Source organism: Platichthys flesus, chromosome 6 (genome assembly GCF_949316205.1).
Source record: "Platichthys flesus chromosome 6, fPlaFle2.1, whole genome shotgun sequence".
NCBI lineage: Eukaryota > Metazoa > Chordata > Actinopteri > Pleuronectiformes > Pleuronectidae > Platichthys > Platichthys flesus.
In genome coordinates, this window is record NC_084950.1 from 2,495,500 (window position 1) to 2,515,626 (window position 20,127).

At 46.0% G+C, this 20,127-nt stretch overlaps 1 protein-coding gene across 1 annotated transcript in view; it reads right to left on the reverse strand.

Moving 5' to 3' along the window:
* Positions 1–2,792: 2,792 nt before the first annotated feature.
* Positions 2,793–20,127, reverse strand: part of spon1b (spondin 1b) — a 61,977-nt gene continuing 44,642 nt past the window's right edge. The window contains 11 exon segments of the mRNA XM_062390276.1: positions 2,793–4,289; positions 4,611–4,686; positions 4,688–4,850; positions 4,948–5,106; positions 5,205–5,372; positions 5,715–5,885; positions 9,035–9,217; positions 10,730–10,805; positions 10,968–11,108; positions 14,449–14,650; positions 15,862–15,926. Of these exon segments, the coding sequence (XP_062246260.1) occupies positions 4,086–4,289; positions 4,611–4,686; positions 4,688–4,850; positions 4,948–5,106; positions 5,205–5,372; positions 5,715–5,885; positions 9,035–9,217; positions 10,730–10,805; positions 10,968–11,108; positions 14,449–14,650; positions 15,862–15,926 (1,608 nt within the window). The 3' untranslated portion in view covers positions 2,793–4,085.

Below are 20,127 nucleotides of genomic sequence, written 5' to 3' on the forward strand. Positions count from 1 at the left end.
CCTCACAGTCACATCATTTATAAGTACAACCTGACAGCTTCTCATTATGTTTCCACCGGACCTTTGATTAACACTGACCCTGTAGAGCTCAGATGGAGCTGTGGAGGAATATTGTTCCAGGCAGAACGGACTCCGACAGGAAATCATCATCGTTGTGAAGTGAATTTTCCAGTTATAATAAAATGTGTCTTTAATCTCATCAGGAGATTAGTTTCTCTTCCAGTCCAGAAGCAGCCGGAGCCACAATCCTCTGCAGCCTCAGTGATGATCATGTGCTCAGTGTCGTCATGCACGTTCAGATTTTAGTTTCACTTGAATAAAACTTTAAAGCGACACCATGTGCAGCTTTCACTGAGCAACAGCACCCCCTGCAGCCACACGTGGAGATTTCACTTGTGTTCCTGAGCCGTCGAGTGGTTCTCATGTTATAACAGCTTCTGTTCAGACTCAGACTCGGCTCGAGTTGCATCATCAACATCATTAAAATATCTCTGGATGTTCTGCATCGTGTTCTCAGCCTCCGGACGAACGGATGAGACGTACACACATTAAATAAAATGATGTTTACAACAAGCTTCTTCATCGCGTGGATTTCTAACGTGACTCTCACATGAGCCGCTCCTTCTACTCCTCATCTCTCAGGGAGGAAACCGACCAGTGTCCTGAGGAAATGACTTGTGTTCTCTGGAAGACGTCCTCGTGCAGCTGAGTGAGCAACAGTGTGTTAGCTCCACAGGAATGTGATGGAAACAGAGGAATAACAGAGAAGAAGAGGAGGAAGGAGAGAGAGAGAGAGAGAGAGAGAGAGAGAAGGTTATGTAACACATATCTTTATGAGCTTTATAAAAGAGGAGCAGAGGAAAACGTCTATATCAGAACAATAGAAACAAAAGATATAGAATAACAGATACTTTTCAGAATCTATCAATAATTCAGACTTAAATAAAAAGCTTTCTTTAGTTTTAAGTTTCTTCTGTTTAAGTAACATTTATTTAGACATAAACATATCTAAATAAAATATATAAAAGATATAAAAAGTGAAGTAAAAAGTGAAATGCAAAATGCAACACTTCTCTGTGAGGATCAGTGAACATTTAACAAACAGGACGGAGAACAAGTGGATTTCACTGCAGCTGAATGTTTCACACATTTATCTGTGAATTCATGCTCATCATAATCTGAGAAAACTTTTAGAGCCAATAAACCTCCGTGTCTGGTGTGTGTGTGTGTGTTTGTGTGTTTGTGTGTGTGTGTGTCGCCCCACTGGAACCTAAACTGAGCTGCAGAAGAACATTTGGTCTCAGATGTAGAACTAATGGGCCCCAGGAGAGTGTATCCTTCAGCCTCAGGTCTGATGTGTTTCAGACTCATTCGAGTGGAACATCTATTTATTTGAGGATTTCCATCATTTATAAATGTGAATTATTCATTAATCCAAACAGGCAAAATATTTTAGTCCAGAAGTTTAGTTTAGTTTTATTTGTGATGAAATAGAATTTACAACAAGTTGTATAATAAATGATATTAGAGGCAGATTTACATGATTGAACAAAGAAGTGTGACCTTTGTAATTGTGATGTAACTGTTGCTCTCAGGGTTCGAGGCTGAAACCCACGAAGCACCTGCAGCAAACATCATTTAATATTGATCAGGAGCCGATGAAAAGCTGCTGGACGTCTTCATCAGGTTTTTATTATTCATGAGCCCTGATGTGGAGGCTGAGTTCACCTGGAGGTTCAGAGAGTTACACTGTTCCATTATACATACATACAGGGAGGTGAGGGTGAGGGTGCACGTGCACATGTATGATCTGTAAATTAAGATGGACGACGCGTCTTTACTTCTTCCAACTGTCCAGATATGAAGCCAAAATATTCCCAATCAAACGCGGCCATCTTGAATATTTGGAGTCGGAGTGATCACAGGATGGAGCTGAAGCTTTGCATCTTGCCCAAGGACACTTCGGCATGTGGAACAGGAAAGACATCATCAAACGGTGGATCTTCTGGTTAGAAGACGACCGCTCTTACCCCTGAGCCACAACCCCCCCCCCCCCCCCCCCCAAGCAAACAATTTACTTGATATTCATGTGACTTTTTAATTGGGCCCTAGTCCCATCCACTAACATGGAGGAGTCGGGACTTAAAACCTAAACTAAACCCAAACAAGACACTTTAGTCAAAGACTCAAAAGTAGAACTTCAGACCTCTGGAAGTTTCAAATGATTGTAAATCAAAACTAAAGCAATATTTTACATCCAATGTAAAAGTTAATGCAGTAAAAAGCTGAAATCAAATATGACCCCATGATATTTAAACTTTATAATATTTTAATACTGAAAATACAAGATACAAGTTTGGCTGTTGTTTATTTTCCCAGGCTTTCCTATCCTCTATCTCCATCTAGTGGAGGCAAACTGTAAGTACTCAACTAGGCATGAGCAAACTGGAATTATTGCAAATTCATCAGTTATATTTATTTTAAATATATAGTAGTTAGCCATTAAAATAAGCTGCATATAATAGTTAATATGTGCAGAGCAAAAGCAAAACTGTGTGACTGATCCCTGAGTCACAATCAGAGATGAAGCTCTTTCCTCTTTTCACCACATTGAGAAGACGGTTCAGGGTTCGATTCCTGAACCAACAGGACTAAGATCATTTGTGCCCACGAGCATTGAGCTTCTGAACAAACTGTGGAATAAAGACAATTGAACCTGTGTCCGAGGAAACTGAAGATTCAAACACGTGGAAACAGGCGAGAGTCAAACACATAAACCCAAAACCAGATCCTCACATTTACATCGTTTTTATTGTAAAGGTGGTTTCTTACAAAATAGTCACATGATACAGAAGCAAAGGAACAACAGAAAGAGGAGAAGTGAAAAGTGAGAGAATGAAAGAAAAACATCTACAGAGAATCTTCCTGATGAAACAAACTACGATATGACCTGATGAGTGTTCATGATAAAAACAGATTCAACAGATCCTGATGGTGAACGTGAGTAAAAACAAAACAACACATGAACGTGATGTGTGTTTGAAGCAAGGCCCTGGTGACAGCCGTCTGTACTGATCTGTCCCACAGACACATTATGGTCTGTTGGTGCTCGATACAGACACGTCTCTGTTTCACAACATCTAACTGAAGAATAATCTGTTTTCATTCCACACATGCTAACGTAAGATCTTCTATCGCAGGTTTAAAGCTACATCAGCTGAAACCACAGAGACACAGCAGCACAGGATATAAAGACTAAGTTCAACAGTATAAAACATCTCCATTTAAATGAGTCTGTTTAATTAGGGAAAGAGTTTTTCGTAAATTACGTACAAGTGTCATTTATAAGTGTTGGTTAGATAGAAGATATACAGTACATCCATAAGAGTGAGGAGACACCGGGGTCTAGGTCCTGCAGAAGAATCTAAATGTTCTGTTTGGTTTGGTTTCATTTTCCAGGATTGTTTTTTATTTTTCTTATTTTTACATGAAATTTTTAAAACTAAATTTAAAACCAGTAAGCTGATCCAGTGGCTGAGGAGCTTAAAGAGACATATTCTGCTCATATTCATGTTCTTTTTAATTGGAGTTAAAAGGTTTTCATGCTCTAACCTTTGGGCCTTTTTAAACTTTGCAGAACTTTTAGATTCACTGAAAACCTTGTGAACACACGTGAGGAACAAGAAACTGAAGAAAAGCATCAGTATATCTTAAAAACCTAAAGTCACTGTGACAACATGAGCAGAGTTTGATGTGAGTTCCCAGGAAAACCTCGGATTGAGCCTCATTCTGTCCCTGTGAGTCAAAATGAAAGTGAGAATCACTGAAGTGGATTCTTCTCCTCAGTTTCCGGTTCAGATGGTTTTAGTTTTTTTTTTGCAGGACTCAGACTCCAGTCTCCCGTCGTGGTCTAAAGTAAAAAGCCCTGTTCACTAACTGTCTACAATGGCTTCACTAAACAGCATCATCCTGTTCTCTGTCTTCACCTCCTCCCTCACACTCCTTCTCTTCTTCTCTCCCCCCCATCATCATCATCATCATCATATCTCGAGTATTCAACTCCTCTGTGAGCTCAGTAGTGCCCCCTAGCAGGGATGAACGTTACAGGCACGGATCTCCTTCCGGTCCTTACAGCTGGACACCACAGCGCCCTTTGTTCTTTTCTTCGGCATCATGAAGTGTTCCTGGATCCCCCCTCCGCACGGTTTGGAACAGTCCGACCAGCTGGTCCACGGCTGCATCCTGCAACCTGTGGGAACAGTGGGAACACGAAGGGAAGGGAGTTGATGCTGGACGACCGGAGACAGATCAGAAGTTTGGTCTTTTCTGAGAACCAAGAACGACTCAGTGTTCCTCTGTCTTATTGGCCGAGGATCGACCTTCACGTCGTCCTGGACTGAACCAAATAAAGCTTTGATTTGACTGTAGAGATTAAATTGCAGCTCAGGCCACAAAGTTCTGTCTGACTTATATTAGAACAACTTGGGACTTGATTCTCACTGGTCACATAAAAAGGATTTAAGAGTTGTTTAAACACTAACCTTGCTGCTCCTCCAGTGCTGCGTCTCTACCCTGTTTCCCCCGTCTCCTCCTTTTTCCTCCTCCTCCACCACCTCCTCCTCCTCCTCCTCCTCCTCCTCCTCCTCCTCCTCCTCCTCCTCTCTCCTCCTTTGTTTTTTTTGTCCGGCACTTCCTGATCTTGCACTTCTTCCTCTGGATGCTCTCGGGACAGGCGCTGCCTCCGAACTGCGGCTCCAGTTTGACCATGCGGGTTCGGATGGTGTGACCTTTACCGCAGGACTTGTTGCACTCGGACCACTCGGACCAATCGGACACCATGCAGTCCTGGGCTGGAGGGGGGGGGGGGGAGGGAGGGAGGAAGTGTCATAACATCAACAGCTAAAAACTGAAATTCACTTCAACAGAGCGTACAGGAGTTTCACTCACGACACTCGGGCAACATGCACTTCTCCGTCTGCTCCAGCTCCTCCCTGCACTCTGCGGGATCAGACTTCATCATCCTCTGACGGGTTCGAACGCCTCGGCCACACGTCACACTGCAGCCGCTCCAGTCCGACCAGGGGGACATCATGCACGGGATGGTGTCTGCACAAACACACACACACACACACACACCCACATACACAAGTTACACATCTGTGAAACATGTCTCTAAATGAATGAATAAAGTGTTTCTGACTCACGGCACTCTGGCATCATGCACTTCTCCACCTCAGCCACCTCGGTTTTACACATGGATCCGTCTATCGGAGGCATCTTCACCATGCGCTCACGTCTCCTCATGCCGATCCCACAGGTGGCGCTGCAGGGGTCCCACTCCGCCCACTCGGTCACCACACAGCTGCTGGGAGCTGTGGGAGAAATTAAAAGTTTTCAACTTCCAAAGTCAAGGAAAATGGTAAAATAATGATTTTAAATCCAAAAGGTCAAAGGCCAACTTCACCAAAACACCTTTCTAGTCATTTTAAATGTCAAAATATTGTAAAAACTTTTTTTTTTTAAACACTTGGTGACACAAAACTAACTGTAACTGGTACATTACACAGTTTGGATAAAGATGTCACAGCTAATTAAAAAATTCAGCTTATTTCGAAAACTGCAGATTTCTTAGAGTTTGTCTCTGTTTGCTATAAATTAAATAAAAACACAAATCCATGCATGGCCCCAGCAGCGCAGCATCCACCAGGACTCACAGCATTCATCGTTGACCACGCACTTGTCCGTCTCCTCGGTGTGGAGCTGGCAGAGCGAGCCGTCCTCCGGATACTGTTTGACGTATCGCTCTCTGGACCTCATCCCCATCCCACAGGACACGCTGCAGGCCGACCAGCTGATCCACTCCGACATCATGCACGTGGACGGCTCTGTCCACCAGCAGAGGACAGAGGCAGAACATCAGCAGCAGATACCAGGGGAGGGACATCTCCAGATTTTACATTTTAAATTCAAATTTCCTTGTAATCAACAGCTTTGAAACAAGAAAGACTTTAGATCTTTAGTCAGCAGGCGAGATGATTGACAGGAGTCTCTGAACCCACCTCAGACCCGCTCCCTTCACCCTGAACTCTCTCCAGCACCTTCCTCTCCTCACTCATCTCAAAGTGGAAGGTGCCATTTTACTGCCTCAGCTGTCTCTTAATAAGTCCAGCAGCCGCGGGGACGGTTGTCTTCACAGCGTGAGCCCGAGGGAGGAAGAGTCAATATGTGTGACCCGGCTGTGTATCAGCTGCAGCTTCTCCTAACAAGGTCCACAAAGTCTTTTATCACTTCTAACCAGCACAGGGCTTCGAGATCTCTCTGCTCTCTTAGTGTGACTGTGTGAGTCTAACATCGTTTCACTGTCTTCTCCTTCAAACACGTCTTCTGAGAGGAAATCCATAACAACAAGATTCAAGTTTTAAAACTAAAAAATGTCCAATCAATGTCCAGAACCAGCTTTTTCCTTCCATGTCAGTTTTAATCCTAGGGGCTGCTTCACCCGAGGGGATTTTCAACTCTTCACTGGACACCACAGACAAATTCAACCCATTCTTAAACTTCTAATCTTCAGGAGCCACTCACTCACACACACACTTGAAGGTTGAGGGAAACTATTTCACAGTGACGATTGAAATCTCACAGGAACTCGTGAGATTCTTCTTCTTCTTCATCATCTTCAGTTTTTCGGCTAAAATACTTGGGATTGCATTACCGCCACCTTCTCTGCACCCATTGGACGAAACGACCTGTCAATCACACGGTATCCACACCTCAATGTCAACATTGCTTTGTCGTCTATTTGACTGATTGGATCATAATTCACAAAATGAGCATCAGCTGTAGTGAGTGTTTTCCCACAGACGCTGACTCGTGGTCTCAGGGACTTTCTCTCTCCGTGTGGACGAGGAGGAGTAAACGCAGGAGGAGCATTGATCTGTGTGAAAAAACAAAACGCAGCCGAGAGGATGGAACTGAAGAGCCTCGGAGCCTCGGAGCCTCGGAGCGGAAAGTCCATTAGCAGTGAGAAGAGGATGCTTTCAAAGAACACACTTTGAAAAGAAAACACTTGACTCTCCTGACACCCCCCCCCCCCCCCCACCACCAGGAGCAGCGTTGCTCACCGGCTGTGGCCTAATGAAGCCAAACTAAGTGAATCATTAATAAAAGAAACAGGTATCTATCTGGAGCTGGGACGAGGTCCCGTGAGAGCCAAAGTGTTTCCCAGGAATATTAATCATCTCTTGGCCTCGGCCCCCCCGATCGGCCGCAGCGTGAACTCCACAATTATCAATCTCCCGCCGCACGCTACCGGAGCGCTGAATGAAAACAAAGGAGAGGTGCTCGGGAACAAAAAGCTATCTGTGTAGCTGTCGGATAATCGATAAGAGGAGCGGGAGTGAGTGGAGTGTGTGTGTGTGTATGTGTTTGTGTGTGTGTGTGTATGTGTGTGTGTGTGTGTGTCTGAGCGGCTCGAGCTTCACTCGTCTGACTGGTCGACCTCCTGAGAGCGAGGGAAGAGGAGGAAGGAGGACGAAGACAGACGTGGACTCTGCTGCCGCTCAGCATTTGTTCCAAACTGACAACTTCACTGTAAATTGGACGAAAGCAAACTCCTGGGGTTGTGTGTTTGTTTGTGTGTCTGTTTGTGTGTGTGTGTTGTGGGATCGGCGGGTGCTTCTTGCTCGCAGTAAAAGAGCGTGAAATTGACGACTTTGATGGAAACCAGAAAGAAAAGTTTCTCCTTTGACGAGAAACAGGAAAGAAGTTGTTGCCAATTAGGTAAAAAACAAACAAGCATCTGTCGTTTGGATTCACTGTGAACATCATTAAATTGTTAAAGACGTTTGTGTTGTGACTTTATCTCCGTGTCCTGATCAGGATTCTCACACAATCCTCCTGTTGTTCCCATTAACACAACTCTGTACACAATCCTCCTGTTGTTCCCATTAACACAACTCTGTAAACACGCTGCGTTGATTTCTTTTTAGTCAAAGACAAACATGGTTCAAATCCCGTTTTAATGCCGGAGTCCGCTCGGCGTTAGCGGCTAATCCACTTAATCTTTTCTGTTTCACTGAAGCAAGTGGACGGATCCAATCAGGGTTCACTCTGTGAAATGAGGGATTTACTGTGTTCTGTGACAGATTCTGTGGATGAGACCGTCTCAGCCTCAGATACATGTCGGGGATCTCGGAGTCTCTCAGCCTCAATCAGCTCCTGAAGACGCACACAACACGGAGAACACACTTGTTTGCTCATTATCTGCTTCTCTGCACACAACAGACTCACTAAGCGGCTGCTTTGCGTCCGGCAGCCACCAGGGGGCCCCGAGAGTCAAACTAATCACTCCCTCTTTAGCAATTTGTCTTCCATATAAAAGCACAATTCTTCTTTTGTAGCTTTAGATTGAGGACGAAATACAGAGCTTTTATTTTGAAAATTACTTGCCACAAAGTTTTCTATGCACACAAAGCTGAGGCAGGGCCCCCCCAAACTTATCCGGCTCATGCCCCCGGATGTACAGGTCCGGCCCTGGAGCACAATAATCCCTCACAACAACAACAACAACAACAACAACAACAAACCCTCTATTGTCATCTGACGGCAGCACAATTAAATTTCTGTAATAAACTGAAACCACCGGGCTGTGAAATGCAAATGAAGCAAAGACGGATTCCATCAGATTAAGTCCGAAGGAAACACCCACAGTCACCGAGTCTGAGACAACAGCTCGACTCTAATCTGCTCATGAGTCTGTGAAACTAAGAAAAGTTTAGAACATAAGAAACTGAACCTTTTGTTTTTAAAGCTTACAGTTAGAATCACTTTAAGGAAAAAGGTTTGTCACAGTGAAAATAAAGATGGACGACACATCTTCACTTTCTCCTATTCTCCAGAAATGAAGCCTGCCTCCTCCATGTTGTTGGACGGGACAGAGACCAAACTAAAACGTCACAGTCCACATTATCTATATATTTTTCAAAGATCTATGGTAACAAGTCTATAAGGTGTGTGTGTGTTTGTGTGTGTTTACCCTCCAGGCTGCAGCCCGGGCCCATGCACGGCTGGAAGTCCTGAGTGTGTGGACACGGCACGCTGAGGTCCAGCTGAGCCTTCAGCATCCTCTGCCTCATCCGGCGGCCTTTCTCACACGTGGCGCTGCTGCACGCCGACCACGGAGACCAGCCCGAGTAGATGCACGTCTCCGGAGTGTCGTCTGGCAGAGGAACACAGAGGGGCGGTGAGTGGCTGGGTCATTGTTAAATCTGCTTTTCCACAACTTGATTTTCTATTTCATTCCACTGAGCTCCTTTCATCAGATGAGGGGCTGAAGGACGAGCGACTGGGATAACACTGATTATTTAACTTCACATCCGAAGGTGATTACCACAGGTAGCCGACCACGAGGGGCCACGGGAGACATCCGAGTGTGGGGGGGGGGGTGATGTGTGAATGTCTGGTCCAATTATCAGTGGGAGCAGCAGAACAAGAAGCAGCAGGGGTTCTGGTTACAATTAACAACCGTCTCTCAGGGGTTCGGACACAGAAGAAAGAGAGAGGAGAGGAGAGAGGGAATAAACCATCAGGCCTCAGGGACGAACCTGAGCGGCTCAGCTTCTCTGGGATAAAGTGTCATGACAGTCGAGGAGAACGAGGGAAGAGAGAAGAAGCCGGGGGGGGGGTTGACGGGGAGCTGGGCTGTAAGTGAAAGCAGCTCGGCTCCGGGCTGAGCGCCGCAGGGACCGGCTTGAATGGATTCTCTGTAGTGTCATCTCACGCAGAGAGGAGGGAGAGAGGGAGGACGAGGGAGGTAGAGAGGGAGCGGTGGAGGAAGAGGAGGAGGAGGAGGAGGGAAGGAAGGAAAAGGTTCATGACTGACTGAGGAGGACATTTATTCGGCGGCAGGAGATCCTCGTTAAGGATTCTGCAGCGTGGACAGAATCCTGCAACTGCTGGGAACCAGTCGACTGATCCCTGTGAGAACTGGTTTTCTGTCGACCACAGAGAGGAAGAGTTTGTGCCACTTGTGACATTAAATATGTTTTTATCGCATCGGAAGACAAATAAAGTAGGAAAAGCTTGAGGGCCCAGAAGGAGAAACGTTTAAACACGAGGACAACGAGATTCATAAATGGAAAATGTGTCGAAAACTGGGTCCAGACTATTTTCTGTTTCAAACATGAAGCACACAGCAGGAGATTGGTCCCATTCACAACAGCAGGAAGCTTCTGGTGAGGGGTAAAACAGCAGGCGGCAGCACATGATGTATATAATGGGTTGGAAGGCTCAGTGTTTACATCAACACTGGCATCAGGCTTTATTGTCAAAAGATGCAGCATTGTCTTCTTCGTGCTTCTGATTTTAGGCAGTTTGAAGTAGAGCCAATGAGAAAGCAGGATATTACATCCATACATATACAGAGCGTGAATCCAGAGCGACAGGATCTCAGAATATGAAGTGTGTCTGATAACGACAGGACTTGCTCCAGGCGCAGTTGCGTTGCTCTGCAGCCGCGGGGCGCCCTCCACCTCACAGCTGGGTGACCACAGGGCATTTCCAGATGTGCGTTCCGACTGTCTGACCTCCAAACCTGAGACTCCAGTTAGACCAGCTGGGACTCTAATGAGCTCACTGGGAGTCCTTGAGCATCGCAGAACCCTGAACCCGTCACTGGCTGTGTGTGAACATACGAGCCTCAGGTAACACATATCAGGGACTGGTACTTCACCTTCCTCCTTCTCCTCCTGTCCGATATCAGCCACTATGTCGTCGATGGTGTCCGGGACCACGTTACACTGTTCCCCCTGTGCACACAGAGAGAACTAATGTAAACAGATATGCACCTAATGGCTTCTTCTAATAACATGAACGGTAATTAACTTCCAACCAGATCCCACTTAAAGTAGTTTGTTAATTTGAAGACTCACATATTTTTCAGTATCTCAAGTAAACACACGACACGTTACCTTCCGAGCGATGCGTTCCACCACCAGTCTGGCTAGAGGGGTGATTGCCCCCCCCTCGGGGTCGTAGAACGGGCTCTGGGGATGGTCCAAGCTGGTCAGGGGTCGGATCTTCTGCTGGGGGATCGACGGCTTGTTTGGCGACTGGAAGAAGGTGAAACAGGGAAATGAATAAAATGGATGAACACAGCCATGCTTCTCTTTGAGCTTCTTTCAGCATGTGTGGCCCTGAACCAGCAACTAGACGGTTGTGGTGGTGGAGACCAAAACAAAGCTAAAAGAGGAAAGTACAAACACGGGGATGTTGCCCCATGTCTGCTCGGTGTGTAGCTGCTGTTTCCTTAACTATCTGCCCTTCACCAGTGGTGTGTCGCCGCTTTGCCCCCGGGCAGCCAAATTTAATTAATTCAGCTTTTTAGTATCTTATTTTTAAAATAGCTGATGCTACTAGAAACACTTTAAACCCCTGGTAACCTTTCCAGATATAAATAATATTTCCGAGCAGAACGGGACATCAAGTGGACATGAATCAAACCCCCGGCAGACCCCCCCCCCCCCCCCCCCCACCGGGATGCACCGAACATCAAATCAAATCTCTCTTTTATCAGTTCAAGGGCCTTTCAGGTTTCCACAGTCGTCTTCTCCCCAGGTGGAGGCCTCCGAGTTCTCAATGTGAATCTAAAGGTGAAATTCATCTGACAGCTCTTCAACAATCAGGGGGGAAATGTACGTGAGCGAGGAAGATGCTACAGGTGAAGATCAGGTCGCGATTTGAAGGGGAGCGATTCCCACGTTAGCATTGTGTGCGAGTCATTGTGGTAAAGTAGTCGGTGTCCTGGAGGAAAACATCTGCCCTGGCGAGCGGAGACGCCCGAGGGACGACAGTCTGAGTCGTCCGCCGGGGAACGACCAGAATAATCAAAGCAAAGCAGCCGGAATTTAGGGCATGGGAATTATTTTGTGTGTCACAGAATACAAATCCAACAGAAGGGTACTGTGCATGAATGTGTGTATGTGTGTGGAAAAAGCTTCTCAAATGAGAACAACATCATTCCTCTTGGGGGGGGGGCAGCAGGGCAGCGGCTATTCAAGCAGAATGAATAAAAAGTAATAATAGTACAATAGCTCGATGGTTTCCTCCTCCTCTCCGACCGGATAGGGAGGTTCTGTCAGGGGCCTGAACCAGGAGCCATCTGGTCCGGGGCCTCGTCTCCGTTTGATGTCACTATGATTTATTAATATCCTTTTAAACACCTCTTTAATAAGAGATAGGTGGCTTTGGTTCCAGGTGAGTGCGATAGAAGTGTTTGCACATAGCTTTAAAAAAAAAAAAAAAAACACAACCCTACAGAGAGAACTGATGAAACATGACAAATATGAATCATTCTCTTTCTTCTCTCGGCCAAAAATGTGTGTTTTCAAATCAAGAAGTTTGAAACCAACTTCCTGATGTGATTTATGCGGCGGTGCTGAATTAGACAAAAGGGCGACGGCTACAAAGGGAGAGTGGATGTGAAGTCAGTTCTGTAGAAACCTCCACTATTCTCTTTGTTCTGCTGCGAGTTGATGGAAAGTTTTCTCCTCTGACTAGCAGGATGAAAGATCTGGTGTGAGACCAACCAGAAGACATCTTCACCTTGTTGGAGATGATTTGAAGTTACAACACCGACACAAAGGAAAAGAGAAGAGGCTTTGGTTTTTCACACAATGGAAAAGATGAGCAGGTGTCTGAAGGAGTCAGGAGGAGTCAGGAGGAGAATGGAGGATTCAGGAGGAGTCAGCAGGAGTCTGAAGGAGTCTGAAGGAGTCAGGAGGAGTCTGGATGAGTCAGGAGGAGTCAGGAGGAGAATGGAGGAGTCAGGAGGAGTCAGCAGGAGTCTGAAGGAGTCTGAAGGAGTCAGGAGGAGTCAGGGGGAGTCAGGAAGAGTCAGGAGGAGTCTGGAGGAGTCTGGAGGAGTCAGGAGGAGTCAGGAGGAGAATGGAGGAGAATGGAGGAGAATGGAGGAGTCAGGAGGAGTCAGGAGGAGTCAGCAGGGGTCTGGAGGAGTCAGGGGGAGTCAGGGGGAGTCAGGGGAGTCAGGAAGAGTCAGGAGGAGTGAGAAGGAGTCTGGAGGAGTCAGGAGGAGTCAGGAGGAGTCAGCAGGGGTCTGGAGGAGTCAGGGGGAGTCAGGGGGAGTCAGGAGGAGTGAGGAGGAGTCAGGAGGAGTCAGGAGGAGTCAGGAGGAGTCAGGAGGAGTCAGCAGGGGTCTGGAGGAGTCAGGGGGAGTCAGGGGGAGTCAGGAAGAGTCAGGAGGAGTGAGGAGGAGTCAGCAGGAGTCTGGAGGAGTCTGGAGGAGTCAGGGGGAGTCTGGGGGAGTCAGGAGGAGAATGGAGGAGAATGGAGGAGAATGGAGGAGTCAGGAGGAGTCAGGAGGAGTCAGCAGGGGTCTGGAGGAGTCAGGGGGAGTCAGGGGGAGTCAGGGGGAGTCAGGAAGAGTCAGGAGGAGTGAGAAGGAGTCTGGAGGAGTCAAGAGGAGTCAGGAGGAGTCAGGAGGAGTCAGCAGGGGTCTGGAGGAGTCAGGGGGAGTCAGGGGGAGTCAGGAGGAGTGAGGAGGAGTCAGGAGGAGTCAGGAGGAGTCAGGAGGAGTCAGCAGGGGTCTGGAGGAGTCAGGGGGAGTCTGGGGGAGTCAGGAGGAGTCTGGAAGAGTCTGGAAGAGTCTGGAGGAGTCTGGAGGAGTCAGCAGGAGTCTGGAGGAGTCTGGGGGAGTCAGGGGGAGTCAGGAGGAGTCAGGGGGAGTCAGGGGGAGTCAGGGGGAATCTGGAGGAGTAGGGAGGAGTCCGGAGGAGTCAGGAGAAGGGGTAATGGCATTTCTCTGTCTGTAGGTGGCAGTAATTAAATGTCTGCTGTGCATTAGAGTGAACGATGCCTAAAAAAACTAGTTGTTTTATTTTTAGAAGAACACTTTCCAGAAAGAAAGAGTGAAAGATCATCTCAGGCTTCAAGGTTCTTAAAACGTTTGGTCTCAATCGGGGGGGGGGGGGGGGGGTAATTCTTCTCTGATTCTCTGCTTTTGTGTTGGAGACTCTTTTCTGATGGATATTTACCACAGTCTCCCGTCAGCCGGATATAAGCTTCTTGCTTATTCATGAGCTTGTAAACTATAAATAAATTGCTGTAGTCTGCAAACAGGGGGTGAATATGGATGAGCACCTTTCATATTTCATACTCAGGATGAAGGGAAACTACAAACAGGTGGAGGTCTGCTGTGATGTTGGGATCCAATCGATTACCAGTAACTCCAGCTGTATTGGATTTGGCTGCAGCGCTGTTAATCCCCAGAGACTCCACAAGTGTTTTGTGGACTCAAACACTTCACCTCATTCATAGTGGGGAGTAGATAATGAATGAATTTTTCTTTTTTGGGTGAACTATCCCTTTAAAGTCTGATAACGTCTCTACCACTGCTCGAAGACATTCAAACCCATCGGGACAATTAGGACAGACCTCGTATGAGACTCCTCCGTCAGTGCCGGCGTCCCAGGGGATGAGCTCCGTCTCCAGCCGCTGCACCCAGCCACACTCCTTGGTGCAGAGGTCCTCCCCCGACAGCCCCACGTTCCAGTCCGGACTGGGCCCCAGCATGGTGAGGAAGGACATCAGGTGCCGGGAGCGGTCCACGGAGAACTCTGCCGACGGAGCTGCTCGCCTGGTGAGTGGGTGAATAATCAAAGAGAGAGAGGAAGAAACAGAGAGCACAGTTGTGTTATTAACATCCACATCCCAGTAGAATTGTTTTCAGATTCACTAACATTCTCTTAGCGTTTCCTTTTTAGATTATTACTTTAAAAATGGGCAGTTGTGATGTCCTCTGACCTCTGACCCCTGACTCACTCTGCTAATTGCTGAATAATTAAAGCCCTGAAATCTCCAATTAGAGGCAGAAAATAGCTCATGATGAGGAATTCTATCTGCATGTCTGAAACCTGCTCAGTGGAATGACCGGATAAATTGGAATGTCTTTGGCATCTTAACCGAGACGTCCACACACAAACACACAACAACTCTTCTACAACAACTTTGACAACTTTGCTGGCAAAAACTGAACAGAATGAGCACATTTCTCACACTCGCAGTCTGTGTGTGTCTGTGTGTGTCTGTGTGTGTCTGTGTGTGACAGTGTGGGGGAAACATGTATGTGTGAATGTTCTCATTAGTAAAAATAATAGTGGCACAATATATTGCAAATGACAGAAAACGCTAGGAGGGGCAATTAAGCAGATGTTTGGTGAAAGATACAGTGCATTAGTGTGTTTGTGTGTGTCTGTGTGTAAGTGTGTAAGTGTGTTCCCACACTGTGCTGAGGGCTAGAATGGTGATAGGTTTCTAATTGCTCTTGAACCAATTCCAAAGTGTGCACAAGATGCCAGAGAGTGTTCAGACACGTCAGTGAGGCTTTTAAGAGGCTTTTGAAAAGACAGCATCATGAAACAATACAAAATACTAATAATCAATATTCATACAACAGTTTAATAATGATAATTGGGTCACAAATGAAAACCCTTTTTAAAAAGGTAGTGCTAGTTAATGCTGAGTTGATGCTGTGCAGAGGGAAGATGAAAACATGGTGATACATGCTGATAATAAATATTATCATTAATATTCGTAGTATTTTGCTAAATTATGCACTGAAACTGTTATTTAGTATTAAATCATTGTAGCTTGGTTAGGTTTTATTTGTTATGTGATTTTGCTAAGATGAAAGTGTATTTTAAACCGTTAACAGTTAATATGTTAAATTTAAATTTGCCTGAGGAATAAAAAAAGCTGTTCTTCTAATCGACCGACTGAATATTTCTGTCATATCTCTCTCAGGGGAGTGTTTTTCCTTTCATGGAAGTGACGTGGAGTGATACTCACAGGTTGAGCGGCTGCCATGCCGGCCACTGAGCCTTCGTCTTAATGACAGTCAGTACCTCATCTCCCTGCAGAGGAAAGAGAGGGAGAGAGGGAGAGAGGGAGAGAAAGATAGAGAAGCAACGTCGGTAAATTGGTGACAACAAAGGGACTAAAAAAAGAAACACTGGCAAAGAAAAGAGGCGAAGTGACAAATGGACATGACAGAGACGTGTGTTTCTCTTTTCAAAGGTTCAGGAACCTGGACAAATGTCTCTTATCAGGACCAAGTGGCTCTGTGCTGTTTAATACCAGCCGTCTGTCACTGTGCTGGGCTGTGGGCTCCTCTCTGAAGCCCCCCCCCCCCCCCCAGGGCCTCATGGACGCTCTATGGACTGAACAGAACATTCTAATGCATCATGTGTGATTCTTCAGCCAAACACGGGGACACACATGATTTAGTTCGGAGCAGCAGTTGATCGGGACTCAAGTGGAAAGTCCATGTGTCTTTTCTGTTTTAATAAGAGTCATCTCTCTTCTCCTTTATGTGTCCTACCTCTATAAAACACACACACACACACAGACAGACACACACACACACACAAATAACAGCATCAGTTTGGGATATGCCAAAAAGAAAATCCTTTTACTCTGGATGACTGAAGGTTCCAAAGTCGCCTTGAAAGCCTCCTCGCTTCCCTGGGGCGCTGTGGAGAAAACAAGTGTGGTGTGTGTGTGTGTGACTGTGTGTGTGTGTGTACGTGCTAGCAGGTGTTTGCATGTGTGTGTGTGTGTGTGTGCGTGTGTGTTTCAGTGCGTGTGGATGAAAAGAAGTTGACAAGTCGTTGTCCATCTTCTCAGCCGGGGGCTCTGCGGCCTCTCAGACCTCACACCATCCTCTCACACACAGACAGACACACACAGACACACACAGACACACACAGACAGACATGTATCTGAATATAAACAGCCAGAGGGACACACACACACACAGGTAGAGTTATATAGTGAGTAAGAAAGAGAAAGACGACTGAGCAGTGGATGAATACACCGACCAGAGAGAGAACAGCATCAGACACTTATGGATTAAGAATGCTATCACTTAGCATTTTTGCTAATTTAGAATAAAAAATAAATGCCACACGTTACATAAATATATGCAAATGTATAAAAACTAAATTGTGACTACATTTGAGGAAAACATTGGATCCTTTAGCAGCCAATGAATCTTTCTCAGAGTTGGAGGAGATGAAGACAGAGACTCATATTCATCATGTGACCTTTGGATTCTTCACAGCTCATAATAACTAACCTGTTATAAAACCCAAAGTCATTCATCGATCTGACAAAGAGTGAAAAACAAGAAACATGAACATTTTAATGATCATAGCTCCTTCTGCCTCCGTTTCAATTTTCAACGCCCAGATTTTCTCGGTGTTTCATCACATTTGAGAAACAACAAGTTGTAATCGTCTTCACGGGTTAGGGTTAGCACGCAGATCATTCAGCGGCTGAACTGATCCGGGATCAGATAAATGCTGCAGCAGAGCATTGAATTGGATTGTAATTGTTTGTGTTAATGAGAAAGAGACCAACTTGTGATCCGGTGTCACTCAGACAGAAGATGAAGATGTAAAGAAAATCAGCGACAGGATGTTTTCAGGTTGTTGTTAAACTCTGAGATGTGTTAATATTGTGTTGGAGAAACACAATTTGAACATCTGTCTGGATTCAGCTGCACTTTCCTCCTCAGGCTCTCGAGAGGAATCACATTTTACAGATGCTCCTGGTTTCATTTGAACTGGAATGTATTATTTATTTGACCGCCCGGTGGAGCTGGGGCCTGGTGGGTTGAGGCTTCAGTCTTTGGCAGCGGCCGCAGGTTCGATTCCAGCTCACAGCCCTTTGTTGTGTGTCTATCCCCCCCCACACACACACACACACACACACTCACTCTCTCTCTCTCTCTTCCACTTTGCTCTTCATCTATCAATGAATATCAACAAGAAAATGCTTCTGTTCTCCTCCCGAGCCGGAACATCTTCACCTACAGTCCGATGGGAGAGGGAGGGACTGCACCACGTTTTAGAGCACAGTGCAAATCAGGAACAAACATAATGTACTTTTGATAAGAATGTCCAAATTACACTTTAATTTCCTGTAATGTATTAATATCGCTGCTCCACACTCGCACAGACTCAAGCCACCACTCGTGTTCTTCCCAAGCTTGAAAGCTCAAACGTCTGTAATCACACACTTCCAGCTTTTTGAAAGGATAAACAGGGGTAATTTTCTCTATCACTCTTTCCCTCCATTCACTATCGGCCATTACCAGCAACTGTAAATGCTTTGCAACAGTTCAGGCTGACAGAAAAGAAAGAGCTATCGTATTGTGGTGAAACAGCCGTGCAGGTTTTATAGCTGCCCTCAGCCGCGGCCGGGTGATTCAGGAGACTCGCTGGAGGCCGGCAGGAGATGCAGATCTTCCTGTAATGGTCCCGTTTGTTGATAGTAATTCAGAATCAGAATCAGAATCAGAATTCTTTTTATTGCCTTGTATATTTTCACATACAGGAAATTGCCTTGGTAATTATTGTAATGGCCCCGAAAACACTGTGGTTTACCCTTTGTTTAAAGGCACATTCCACTTTCATGAGTCTTTTTCAGGAGAGGAACGACAGAGGGAGTGGAGAGGGGGAGGGAGGAAGAGGTGGAGAGGCCGGTCAGGTGAGAACAACAACTGGGGGAGGAAGGAGAGAGGGACCAAGCATTAACATGCAAAGTGAGAGAGGGAGGAGAGGAGGGTGAGACGAGAGAGGATGGAGAGAAGAGGGAGAAGAAGAAAAGGAAAAACAAAGGAGAGAGAGGAATGTATTCAATGGAAGGAGAGAGTGATTATGTCACCTCCTTCCCTCCCTCCCTCCCTCGCCCTCTTTGCTCCATCCTTCACTTCCTTCTTTTCCTTTCCATATACCACCCGCTCCACACTAGAGGACAATCAGCCACGTCCTCCCGTCCTCTGGACTCTGGACCGTCTGGACGATTCAAACTGTGGAAGACTTGTGTCGTAAGGGAGGAACAGTGATTGGGCGAGTGAGTAGAAACTCCCTCAACAGCCAATGAGAGTGAGTGTTTACTTTTGTTTGGAACAAAACGGCCTCCAGTGTAATTTAGAAGCTCGGTTCCCTTAACAGGAGGACGGACGAGAAGGAGGACAGACTTCGTGACAGTTTGAGTCTCAGAAAACGTTTGTATTTACAGTTTTCAGCTCATCACTAAAACAGACCTCGTCCATATTGACCAAAAATGATTGATGGTTGTGAATATGAAAAAAATATATATTTGTTATACCTGCTTAAAATACAATTTCCCAAGTCGTGAATAAACTTTCCTGCTTCCACTTTTAAGATGCCGAGTATTTGTCTTCACACAGATGAAGACAAATACCCCCCCCCCCCCCGGGGACTTTGGGAAAAGGTGTCTAATAATAAATCAACACCGCACTAATGCAATTACAATTGCATAGGGGCCTCAGAGCAGATGGATGACTGAGACAATATGTTGTAACTCAGTCGGATAAAATTCACAGCTTAGGTCAAATGTGGGGGAACACACACACACAGACACACACAGACACACACACATGTAGCAATTCACTCAGAAACACACCAAAAAAATAAACACGTAATGACACGTGATGAAACAGTCACATTAAAATAAATCCGTATTTCCCCTCATCCAGAAACATCTTTTCAATCATCTTTTCAAACACACACACACACAGACACACACACACACACACACGTATCACCTTCAGCTGTGTGTGTTATTCGGTTATTCATCAACCACCTGTGACACGGATATGAAGCCGAGAGCGACTCTGTATCATCCGTCCCAGTACATTGTGATTAAGTCGTCCCTCAAGCCGCCTGCTGTGATCTCACTGTACAGAACCAGAACCCGTGTTTCCTCAAAGCGACGCCATCACCTGAGATAAACAAAGCTTCCTCTGAACCCCCCCCCCCCCCCCCTTTCAAATCACGGTGCAATTTTCAATAATTTAACATTTCAGATACAGGTTTCAGGCTGTGTGTGTGAAATCTTTCTGTTTTGGTAATCGAGTCTCCGCTGTGGCCCCTGGAGATGTGTGTGTGTGTGTGTGTGTCCCCCCCCCCCCCTCCCCATAGCTCATATTTCAGCAATCTGCGTTAAATGTTAATGCTTCACATTAAATCACACTTAGAGCCTCAGTGTTCAGAACAATGCAGCACGGCGACAATTAGAACCGAG